This window comes from Perca fluviatilis, chromosome 17, assembly GCF_010015445.1.
Source record: "Perca fluviatilis chromosome 17, GENO_Pfluv_1.0, whole genome shotgun sequence".
NCBI classification, from domain to species: Eukaryota; Metazoa; Chordata; class Actinopteri; order Perciformes; family Percidae; genus Perca; species Perca fluviatilis.
Genome location: NC_053128.1, coordinates 32,970,977 through 32,984,942, shown reverse-complemented (window position 1 = coordinate 32,984,942; position 13,966 = coordinate 32,970,977). Strand labels below are relative to the sequence as shown.

At 40.7% G+C, this 13,966-nt stretch overlaps 1 protein-coding gene across 1 annotated transcript; it reads right to left on the bottom strand.

Annotated features, from left to right (window-relative positions):
* Positions 1 to 891: 891 nt before the first annotated feature.
* LOC120545086 (kinesin-like protein KIF20B) lies at positions 892 to 13,803 on the bottom strand (the record flags this gene model as incomplete). Its single annotated transcript, XM_039779076.1, is given in 8 exon segments — positions 892 to 949; positions 2,503 to 2,574; positions 2,802 to 2,913; positions 4,021 to 4,093; positions 9,955 to 10,100; positions 10,972 to 11,014; positions 13,115 to 13,243; positions 13,744 to 13,803. Coding segments are annotated over 8 exon segments (693 nt in total), but the record flags the coding sequence as incomplete, so codon positions are not given.
* Positions 13,804 to 13,966: the final 163 nt, after the last annotated feature.

The following is a 13,966-nucleotide window of genomic DNA, read 5'->3' as shown; positions in this document are numbered from 1 at the left end:
CAATACATACTCATACACAACGCATACACACACCCACAGCCTACACACAATACACAGCAATTAAGCTGCATAATACGTAGCTCATACCACCACAGCACAGTATAACAAAACCGTACAGACAATCCAATACACAACTCTCACATCCCACACGTAAACTATTCATACCATACATACCATAATACTAAACAACCCAACTACCCACCCCTATAACCCCCCCCTCCCCGCAAACACACCCCCCCAACCCCCTCACCACATACGGACAATACACCATCAACCTATATACATAAATAGGCACGACTAGTCTAACACAATACAGTAACAGGGCATATTAAAAACAAACAGCATATACAGGCAAAGAAGCACAAAAAAATTCTTAATAAAAAGATCTACACAAAAAAAAAAAAAAAAAAAAAAAAAAAAAAAAAAAAAAAAAAAAAAAAAAAAAAAAAAAAAAAAAGAAAATGTGTGTGTGTGTGTTGTGTGGTTGTGTGTGTGTGTGTGTTGTGTGTGTGTGTGTGGTGTGTGTGTGTGTGTGTGTGTGTGTGTGTGTGTGTATGTTGTGTGTGTGTGTGGTATGTGTGTGTGTTGTGTGTGGTGTTGTGTGTGTAGTATGTGTGTGTGTGTGTGGGTGTGTGTGTGTGCATGTCTTGTGTGTGTATGTTGTGTGGTGATGTCAGTGTGTGTGTGTGTAGTGTGTGTGTGTGTGGTGTGGTGTGTGTGTGGTGTGTGTGTGTGTGTGTGTTGTGTGTGTGTGTGTGTGTGTGTGTGTGTGTGGTTCTGGTGTGTGTGTGTGTGTGTGTGGGGTGTGTGTGTTGTGTGTGTGTCTTATGGCGGCTGGTTGAGCCTCAGCTGATGAGCCGGAGCAGAGAGCTGTGATGTCCGCCTTCAAACGCCGGTGTTGTGGGTGCGAGAGCAGCGCTCCGAGCCGGCCAGGTCGCACAGAGACAACCTGACAGAACACCAGAACACGATCCGTGGGGAACACCGGGGACATCTGGGTTCAACTCCCACTGACATACATCAACCAACGCGTCCCTGAGCAAGGCACTTAACAACTAGTTGCTCCAGGGGCGTACGGCGTCGCTTTGGATAAAAGACACGTGATGTAACAAAAAATACATTTAGAGATTAAAAATGTAGATTTAGAGACAACAAATTTGTATTTATAGAATAAAAATGTGGATTTAAACACTAAAAATGTGGATTTCGAGAATAAAAACGTGGATTTATAGTCAAAAATGTGTATTTAGAGACAAATAATGTGGATTTAGAGACAAGTGTATTTAGAGACCAAAAATTGTATTTAGAGACAAAAAAAATATTTTGAGACAAAAAATTTGGATTTAGAGAATAAAATTTGTGTATTTAGAGACCAAAAATTGTATTTAGAGACAAAAAATGTGTATTTAGAGCATAAAAATCTGGATTTAAAGACATAAAATGTGGATTAAGAGTCAAATATGTGTATTTAGAGACAACTAGTGTATTTAGAGACAAATGTGTATTTAGAGACAAAAAATCTGGATTTAGAGAATAAAATTTGTGTATTTAGAGACAAATAATGTGTATTTAGAGAGAAATGTGTATTTAGAGCATACAAATTTGGATTTAGGAGAATAAAATTTGTATTTAGAGACAAAAAAAATTATTTAGAGACAAAAAATGTGTATTTAGAGCATAAAAATATGGATTTAAAGACATAAAATGTGGATTAAGAGTCAAATATGTGTATTTAGAGACAAAGAATTTGGATTTAGAGAATGAAAATGTGTGTATTTAGAGACAAATAATGTGTATTTAGAGACAAATGTGTATTTAGAGCATACAAATTTGGATTTAGGAGAATAAAATTTGTATTTAGAGACAAAAAAATTTATTTAGAGACAAAAAATGTGTATTTAGAGCATAAAAATATGGATTTAAAGACATAAAATGTGGATTAAGAGTCAAATATGTGTATTTAGAGACAACTAGTGTATTTAGAGACAAATGTGTATTTAGAGACAAAAAATTTGGATTTAGAGAATAAAATGTGTATTTAGAGACAAATGTGTATTTAGAGCATACAAATTTGGATTTAGGAGAATAAATTGTATTGAAGTTATTAGAGAAAATTGTATTTAGAGACAATAGTGTTTTGAACAAATGTGTATTTAGGAATAATTAGGAGAATAAAATTTGTATTTAGAGACAAAAAAAATTATTTAGAGACAAAAAATGTGTATTTAGAGCATAAAAATATGGATTTAAAGACATAAAATGTGGATTAAGAGTCAAATATGTGTATTTAGAGACAACTAGTGTATTTAGAGACAAATGTGTATTTAGAGACAAAAAATTTGGATTTAGAGAATTAAAATGTGTGTATTTAGAGACAAAAAATTGTATTTAGAGACTAAAAAGGACGCACAGAGACAACCTGACAAAACAGCAAACACGTTAACGTGAGACGACCGTGAGCTCGCCTCTCGGCGCCGACAGCGTACACGGTGCGAGACTTACTCGCTGATGCCGAGGACTCTGGGAACGCCGACGTCGTCCACTCGGAGGATCCTGATGGAGAAGATGCTGTGGCTGCAGAGAGACACACACACACACATCAGCAGGGTTAGGGTCTGATGGAGACCCATCAACAGAGCTTGAGCCCCCTCCTCTTTCACTATATATATATATATATATATATATATATATATATATAAACATACATATACATATACATACATATACACACACACTCAGTATAAGTAATATCTTTATATATAAAGAGGCTGAAAGCAGCATGTTGTGAAGATGTAACAGACCTCCTGCTGGACAGCTGGTTCAGTTTGGTGGAGGAGAAACTCTGGTTCTTCTTCCCGATCTTCATCACTTTGTAGGCTTCATCAGAGCTGTTGACCTGGACCCAGCGCAGGTCTGACACACACACACACAGAGACAGACAGACAGACACACACACACACACACACACACACACACACACACACACACACACACACACACAGAGAGACAGACACACACACACACACAGAGAGAGACAGACACACACACACACACACACAGAGACATGTGCACACACAGACACAGAGAGACACACACAGACACAGAGAGACACACAGACAGAGACACACACACACACACACACACACACAGAGACATGTGCACACACAGACACAGAGAGACACACACAGACACAGAGAGACACACAGACAGAGACACACACACACACACACACAGAGAGAGCACACACACACACACACACACACACACACACACACACACACACACACACACACACACACACACACAGATACATGTGCACACACAGACAGAGACACACACACGCAGACACACACACACACAGACACACACACACACACACACACACAGACACACACACAAAGACACACACACACACACACACACACACACACACACACACAGAGACACACACAGACACATTGAATTGAATATAAAAACGTAAGAAAACTTGCTAAAGCGGTTTTCTCAGAATAATTGGATCTGAGAAAACCGAGATGCAACTACTGCCATCTTGTGGCGCTTTTATGTTATTACAAACACCTTAAAGCCTTAAAAAGATTTATTAAACAAGCAACCCCCCCACTCAAGCTTCTCTAAACTTTTTAAAACCACCCGCGATTAAATTCATAGCCAACATCACAGCCATGTAACGGAAATCTGAGTGGATTTTAAACTGGAGAAACTAAGTATTTACTAAGTAACGTTACCTGAATTTAATAAAACATTCTCCTGAGGGGTGTTTGCACTCTAATAACATAAATTGAATTTCAAATATTTGTCGCATTTAGAGCTCTTACGCTATGGGACTAAAACTACAAAATAGAGTACATTTAAAAACACAAAAATATGTATTGGATCCTACGAAAGGACAAGAAAACATGCAAGACTTTGTAAAACGAAATTCAATAATTTTAGGTTCTTCTTTTTAGACTTTAATACTTGTAAGAGCCTGCGATCCGATGTTAAGCTAGAACGCGTTACCTTTGATGAAGGAGTTTCCTTTGACGTCCTGAGACAGACGCAGCACTGTCCTCTTGAGATGTCCAGCGGGAACCTGAACACACAAACACACAAACATGACATCTTACATCACACAAACATGACATCTTACATCACACAAACATGACATCTTACATCACATCACACAAACATGACATCTTACATCACACAAACATGACATCTTACATCACATCACACAAACATGACATCTTACATCACACAAACATGACATCTTAAATCACACAAACATGACATCTTACATCACATCACACAAACATGACATCTTACATCACACACACACACACAAACATGACATCTTACATCACACAAACATGACATCTTACATCACACAAACATGACATCTTACATCACACAAACATGACATTTTACATCACACACAAACATGACATTTTACATCACACACAAACATGACATTTTACATCACACACAAACATGACATTTTACATCACACACAAACATGACATCTTACATCACACACAAACATGACATCTTACATCACACAAACATGACATCTTACATCTCACACAAACATGACATTTTACATCACACACAAACATGACATCTTACATCACACAAACATGACATCTTACATCACACAAACATGACATCTTACATCACACAAACATGACATCTTACATCACACAACATACTTACACCCCCCCCCCTTCACCCACACCAACACCAAACAACACACCAAAAAAAAAACAACACAACAACAAATAAAAAAACAACACTTACACACACAAACATACACTACACACACAAACATACATCTTTACATCACACAAACATACATCTTACATCACACAAACAAATCTTACATCACACAAACATGACATCTTACATCACACAAACATGACATCTTACATCACATCACACAAACATGACATCTTACATCACACAAACATGACATCTTACATCTCACACACACACACCATCTTACATCACACAAACATGACATCTTACATCACACAAACATGACATCTTACATCACACAAACATGACATCTTACATCACACACACATGACATCTTACATCACACAAATATGACATCTTACATCACACAAACATGACATCTTACATCACACAAACATGACATCTTACATCACACAAACATGACATCTTACATCACACAAACATGACATCTTACATCACACAAACATGACATCTTACATCACACAAACATGACATCTTACATCACACACACACACACACAAACATGACATCTTACATCTCACACACACACACACACACACATGACATCTTACATCACACAAACATGACATCTTACATCTCACAAACATGACATCTTACATCTCACACACACACACACACACACACACAAACATGACATCTTACATCACACAAACATGACATCTTACATCTCACACACACACACCATCTTACATCACACAAACATGACATCTTACATCACACAAACATGACATCTTACATCACACAAACATGACATCTTACATCACACAAACATGACATCTTACATCTCACACACACACACACCATCTTACATCACACAAACATGACATCTTACATCACACAAACATGACATCTTACATCACACACACATGACATCTTACATCACACAAACATGACATCTTACATCACACAAACATGACATCTTACATCACACAAACATGACATCTTACATCTCACACACACACACCATCTTACATCACACAAACATGACATCTTACATCACACAAACATGACATCTTACATCACATCACACACACATGACATCTTACATCACACACACATGACATCTTACATCACACAAACATGACATCTTACATCACACAAACATGACATCTTACATCACACAAACATGACATCTTACATCACACAAACATGACATCTTACATCACACACACACACACACACAAACATGACATCTTACATCTCACACACACACACACACACACACACACACAAACATGACATCTTACATCACACAAACATGACATCTTACATCACACAAACATGACATCTTACATCACACACACACACACACACAACATGACATCTTACATCTCACACACACACACACAAACATGACATCTTACATCACACAAACATGACATCTTACATCTCACACAAACACCATCTTACATCACACAAACATGACATCTTACATCACACAAACATGACATCTTACATCTCACACACACACACACCATCTTACATCACACAAACATGACATCTTACATCACACACACACACACACAAACATGACATCTTACATCACACACACACACACACACAAACATGACATCTTACATCACACACACACACACACACACACAAATGACATCTTACATACAAACACACACACACACACACACACACACACACACACACACACACACACACACACACAAACATGACATCTTACATCACACACACACACAAACATGACATCTTACATCTCACACACACACACACACACACACACAAACATGACATCTTTACATCACACACACACACACACACACACACAAATGACATCTAACATCACACAAACATGACATCTTACATCACACAAACATGACATCTTACATCACACACACACACACACACAAATGACATCTTACATCACACAAACATGACATCTTACATCACACAAACATGACATCTTACATCACACACACACACAAACATGACATCTTACATCACACACACACAAAAATGACATCTTACATCACACAAATATGACATCTTACATCTCACACACACAAATATGACATCTTACATCACACAAACATGACATCTTACATCACACAAACATGACATCTTACATCACACACACACACACACACACACAAACATGACATCTTGCATCACACAAACATGACATCTTACATCACACACACACACAAATATGACATCTTACATCACACAAACATGACATCTTACATCACACACACACACACACACACACACAAATGACATCTTACATCACACAAATATGACATCTTGCATCACACAAACATGACATCTTACATCACACAAACATGACATCTTACATCACACACACACACACACACACAAAAATGACATCTTACATCACACAAACATGACATCTTACATCACACACACACACACACAAACATGACATCTTACATCACACAAACATACATCTTACATCACACAAACATGACATCTTACATCACACAACATGACATCTTACATCACACAAACATGACATCTTACATCACACAAACATGACATCTTACATCACACAAACATGACATCTTACATCACACAAACATGACATCTTAAATCACACAAACATAACATCTTACATCACACAAACATAACATCTTACATCACACAAACATGACATCTTAAATCACAGAAACATAACATCTTAAATCACACAAACATGACATCTTACATCACACAAACATGACATCTTACATCACACAAACATGACATCTTACATCACACAAACACAAACATGACATCTTACATCACACACACACACAAACATGACATCTTACATCACACAAACATGACATCTTACATCACACACACACAAACATGACATCTTACATCACACAAACATGACATCTTACATCACACACACACACACACACAAACATGACATCTTACATCACACAAACATAACATCTTACATCACACAAACATGACATCTTACATCACACAAACATGACATCTTACATCACACAAACATGACATCTTACATCACACAAACATGACATCTTAAATCACACAAACATGACATCTTAAATCACACAAACATAACATCTTAAATCACACAAACATGACATCTTACATCACACAAACACACAAACATGACATCTTACATCACACACACACACACAAACATGACATCTTACATCACACAAACATGACATCTTACATCACACACACACAAACATGACATCTTACATCACACACACACACACACACACACACACACACAAACATGACATCTTACATCACACAAACATAACATCTTAAATCACACAAACATGACATCTTACATCACACATTCTCCCACATGTAGGGAACCTGGTTAGTTAACCTGCAATATGTCAGCTGTTTGGAGATTCTTCAGCGTGTGGTCAGAAGATAACAAGTTTACAATATGCAACACCTGCAAGGAGACAGCAGGGCGTGGAGGGACCACACCAAGAACCAGAATCACATTTCTATTTAGTGTGATATTAGATGTGAGAAGAAGGAAATGGTTCTAACGTTGCTCTTTAGATGTGTGTGAATGTCCCACACCAGGAGTCATTTATATAGATCTGTTTTATAGTGATCCATTATCTGGTCAACACATGTTCTATTAAAGAAAAGATAGAAAATAAATGTGTGTGTGTGCTGTAAAGTAGTTAGAAAAATGAAATCGGAATCGGCTAAAATCGGTTTCGGCTGGCCTAACTCAAAGAAAATCTGAATCGGCCTAGAAAGTTGTAATCGGTGCATCTCTACACATTACATCATGTATCGGATGCTCCAACACTCTCTCGCTATAATCCACACATCCACCCACACACACCTACACAAAACTGTTCCCAGTGGCCAGAGAGCAGCGTAGTGGTGCGTCTTCTCTGCAGAGATCTTCTCTACCAGCATAGAAACAGGACAGTCTCCTACTTATATATTTTACATGAGGTGTGTGCGGCTCTTCTGACACAGAAATGGATCGTAAAGTGTCTTCATTTCTTTCAAATTAAACTACAGAGAAACAGGAAACTTTAATGACTGTCAGTGAGTAGAGTGATGTCTCACAGCTAAGACGTTATCTTAGCTGTGATAACGCCCTGATGTGTGATGTCATGAAGTATGCGGAGCAGCTTTGTACTTTGATTATTATCTAATCTGATTTTATATATATATATATATATATATATATATATATATATATATATATATATATATATATATATATATATATATATATATATATATATCATACAGGACCTACTGTGTTTTGTGTCTGTGAAGGTTTTTGTAAAACTATTTCTGTAATATTTTAAAGAATTTGAATGCAATGTGTTTGCTTTCTTAAATACCAATAAATATATGTTTAAACATATGTTACTGTGTGTGTGTGTGTGTGGTGTGGTGTGTGTGTGTGAGAGAGAGAGAGAGTGTGTGTGTGAGAGTGAGTGAGTGTGTGTTTCCTGTGTGTGTGTGTTTTTCATAGTACTTTTCTATGAAAATATTCCTACTTTTTCTCGAAATATATTATTTTCTGTCCTGTGCATGTGTACAGACAGAGACAGACAGACAGAGAGGTAGACAGACAGACAGACAGACAGACAGACAGAGAGAGAGATAGACAGACAGACAGAGAGGTAGACAGAGAGACAGACAGAGACAGACAGAGACAGACAGACAGACAGACAGAGAGGTAGACAGACAGACACACAGACAGAGAGATAGACAGAGAGAGATAGATAGACAGACAGACAGAGAGGTAGACAGACAGAGACAGAGAGACAGACAGACACACAGACAGACACACAGACAGAGAGGTAGACAGACAGAGGTAGACAGACAGACAGAGAGGTAGACAGACAGAGGTAGACAGACAGAGACAGACAGGCAGAGACAGACAGGCTGAGACAGACAGGCAGGCAGGCAGGCAGGCAGGCAGGCAGAGAGATAGACAGACAGGCAGACAGACAGACAGACAGACAGACAAAGTGAAGAAAGAACAACAATCTGAAAGAAAAGCTCTGCGTCTCGCTGTGACTCAGACGATCCTTCGCCGTGTGGCGCTGAAGGTGGAGATGGTTAAAAGCACACGGCGCCGCTAGCGGTCCGCTTACGTCACACGGTAGACGTGAGCCGAAGCGTTAGCGGCAGTGAGGTTTTGGCGGGCGTGTAGGAGGGCGTTACCTGTTCCAGCAGGTCGTGGATGTTGTCGTTGTAAATCTCACAGAAAGAAACCCAGACGGAGAAACGCACGTTGGTGGCGACGTCCAGACAGAAACTGTCGGCCTCGGAGGTGCTGTTCAGACTGCTGTCAGAGCTGAGAGACGAGCCTGAAAACACACACACACACACACACACACACACACACACACACACAGTCACAAAAACACACACAGTCACACACACACACACAGTCACACACACACCGTCAAAAACACACACACACAGTCACACACACAGTCACAAAAACACACACACACACACACACACACACAGTCACACACAGACACAGAGACACACACACACACACACACACACACAGTCACACACACACCGTCACAAAAACACACACACACACACACACACACACACACACACACACAGTAACACACAGAGTCACACACAGTCACAAAAACACACACACAGTCACAAAAACACACAGTGTCACACACGGTCACAAACATACACACACACAGTCACAAAAACACAGTCACAGTAACACAGAGTCACACACACACACACAGTAACACACAGAGACACACACACAGTCACAAAAAAACACACACACACACACACAGTCACAAAAACACACAGTGTCACACATGGTCACACACACGGTCACAAACATACACACACACAGTCACACACACAGTCAAAAAAACACAGTCACAGTAACACAGTCACAGTAACACAGAGTCACACACACACACAGTAACACACAGAGACACACACACAGTCACAAAAACACACACACACACACACACACACACAGTCCCACATACACACAGTGTCACACATGGTCACAAACACATACAGTAACACACAGAGTCACAAACAGTCACAAAAACACACTTTGTTTTTAGGGTCATTTGTGTCAGTTATTTTAGATATTTTAACCCTTTCCAGGAGCCAGACATGACTGAAAATATAAGAAAATGTTTGGGTTAAACTTCAGAGTATAGTAGTAATAAAACCACTGACCGTCAAGAAAAGTAGATCTTCCAGACATCTGACTTTTATCGCTCTGCAGAAACAAAGAGGACACACGAACAGGAACACCCCGGTTATTATAGCAAACTAACAAAGGAAACCAAAGTAAAGTTAGGCACTGAAAAATGGCGACGCAGTTGCTGCACATCCGACACTAAAGCAGAAAAACCTACAACTTGCAAGCATGCAGATGTTCCCTGTATTGTGTAACAGTGTGCAGATGTTCCCTGTATTGTGAGACGTTAGCGTGCAGATGTTCCCTGTATTGTGAGACGTTAGTGTGCAGATGTTCCCTGTATTGTGAGACGTTAGTGTGCAGATGTTCCCTGTATTGTGTAACAGTGTGCAGATGTTCCCTGTATTGTGTGACATTAGCGTGCAGATGTTCCCTGTATTGTGAGACGTTAGCGTAAAGATGTTTCCTGTATTGTGTGACATTAGCGTGCAGATGTTCCCTGTATTGTGTGACGTTAGCGTGCAGATGTTCCCTGTATTGTGAGACATTAGCGTGCAAATGTTCCCTGTATTGTGAGACGTTAGCGTAAAGATGTTTCCTGTATTGTGTGACATTAGCGTGCAGATGTTCCCTGTATTGTGTGACGTTAGCGTGCAGATGTTCCCTGTATTGTGAGACGTTAGCGTGCAGATGTTCCCTGTATTGTGAGACGTTAGCGTGCAGATGTTCCCTGTATTGTGAGACGAAGCGCAGATGTTCCCTGTATTGTGAGACATTAGCGCAGATGTTCCCTGTATTGTGAGACATTAGCTGCAGATGTTCCCCTGTATTGTGAGACATTAGTGCAGATGTTCCTGTATTGTGTGACATTAGCTGCAGATGTTCCCTGTTTAATTAGCAATTTCCATTGTGAGATTAGCATGTTCCCTGTATTGTGACGTTAGCGCAGATGTTCCCTGTATTGTGAGACGTTAGCGCAGATGTTCCCCTGTATTGTGACGTTAGCGCAGATGTTCCCCTGTATTGTGAGACGATTGAGCGCGCAGATGTTCCCTGTATTGTGAGACGTTAGCGGCAGATGTTCCCTGTATTGTGAGACGCGAAGCGCAGATGTTCCCTGTATTGTGAGACGTTAGCGTAGATGTTCCCCTGTATTGTGAGACGCGAAGGCAGATGTTCCCTGTATTGTGAGAGTTAGCGCAGATGTTCCCTGTATTGTGTGACGTTAGCGGCAGATGTTCCCCTGTATTGTGAGACGTTAGCGGCAGATGTTCCCTGTATTGTGAGACGCATGCAGATGTTCCCTGTATTGTGAGACGTTAACCGCAGATGTTCCCTGTATTGTGAGACGCTAAGCGCAGATGTTCCCTGTATTGTGAGACGTACGCAATCTGTAAGAGACGTTAGCTGCAAGCAGATGTTCCCTGTATTGTGAGACGCGCAGATGTTCCCTGTATTGTGAGACGTTAGCGCAGATGTTCCTGTATTGTGTGACGTTAGCGTGCAGATGTTCCCTGTATTGTGAGACGTTAGCGTGCAGATGTTCCCTGTATTGTGAGACGTTAGCGTGCAGATGTTCCCTGTATTGTGAGACGTTAGCGTGCAGATGTTCCCTGTATTGTGAGACGTTAGCGTGCAGATGTTCCCTGTATTGTGAGACGTTAGCGTGCAGATGTTCCCTGTATTGAGAGACGTTAGCGTGCAGATGTTCCCCTGTATTGTGAGACATTAGCGTGCAGATGTTCCCTGTATTGTGAGACGTTAGCGTGCAGATGTTCCCTGTATTGTGTTACGTTAGCGTGCAGATGTTCCCTGTTTTGTGAGACGCATGCGGCAGATGTTCCCTATTGGAGACGAGGCAGATGTTCCCTGTATGTGAGACGTTAGTGCAGATGTTCCCCTGTATTGTGAGACGTTAGCGTGCAGATGTTCCCCTGTATTGTGAGACGTTAGCGCAGATGTTCCCCTGTATTGTGTGACGTTAGCGTGCAGATGTTCCCTGTATTGTGAGACGTTAGCGTGCAGATGTTCCCTGTATTGTGTGACGTTAGCGTGCAGATGTTCCCTGTATTGTGAGACGTTAGCGTGCAGATGTTCCCTGTATTGTGAGACGTTAGCGTGCAGATGTTCCCTGTATTGTGAGACGTTAGTGTGCAGATGTTCCCTGTATTGTGAGACCTCTTTGAGCAGCCGCAGCAGGTTCCTCTTGCCGCTGGACTCTGCTGCCTGCTGGTCCGGGTCAGCCGGCTGAAGTCTCGGCAGCGCTGCGGCTTCAGATCGACGCGGCCGTACAGACGGCCTTCGATGCTGTTAAAGATCACCGACAGCGACCGCGGCAACAGACCCGAATCGTGGTCCGGACCTGACACACAGACATTAAAATGTGATAAACATTTTTAAAAAATACTTAACGGGAGACATGCAAAAACATCTTTTACATTTTGAGATTGTTGGGCTAATTTGCATCCATGTCCCGTTCCCTTTCAGACTGGTGAAAAAAAAACTTCACTGTGTCTTTAGATTTCTCCTAAATTGAACAAAAGTAAGCATTAGATATGCTCAAAATGTCCTAAGGGGGAGGGGCAGACTCGCCTCTTCATGTGTCTCCCCCACCAAAAGCCCATTCTGAGTCACGAAAAACCACCCTGCAATGTGCTGGATAGAACACAGGAACAGGGCGCGCCGACATGCACTTGTGGTTACTCAGAGAAGACCGGTTATGCAGGTAATCACAGAGCGTGTTGACATGAACCGGAGTGACCTTTGAATCTGTTTATACTGGCAGTTTTCCTCGCCACACCTATTACACTGTCTGAGCAGCGAGAGGACAGACACACAGACAGAATGTGACTCAAGTTGATGTACATGTCTAGAGGTAACGTTGTGTTTGCTGCTCAGAGATCCCTACTTCCCCTCCAGCCCAGCAGCTGTTTCTCTCCCTGTTTGCGGTGTTTTTGGTGCTCCGCCCTGAACTCTGCTGCCTGCTGGTCTGCTCCACCTCCGATTCATTTGTGTGAAAGAGACAGCCGT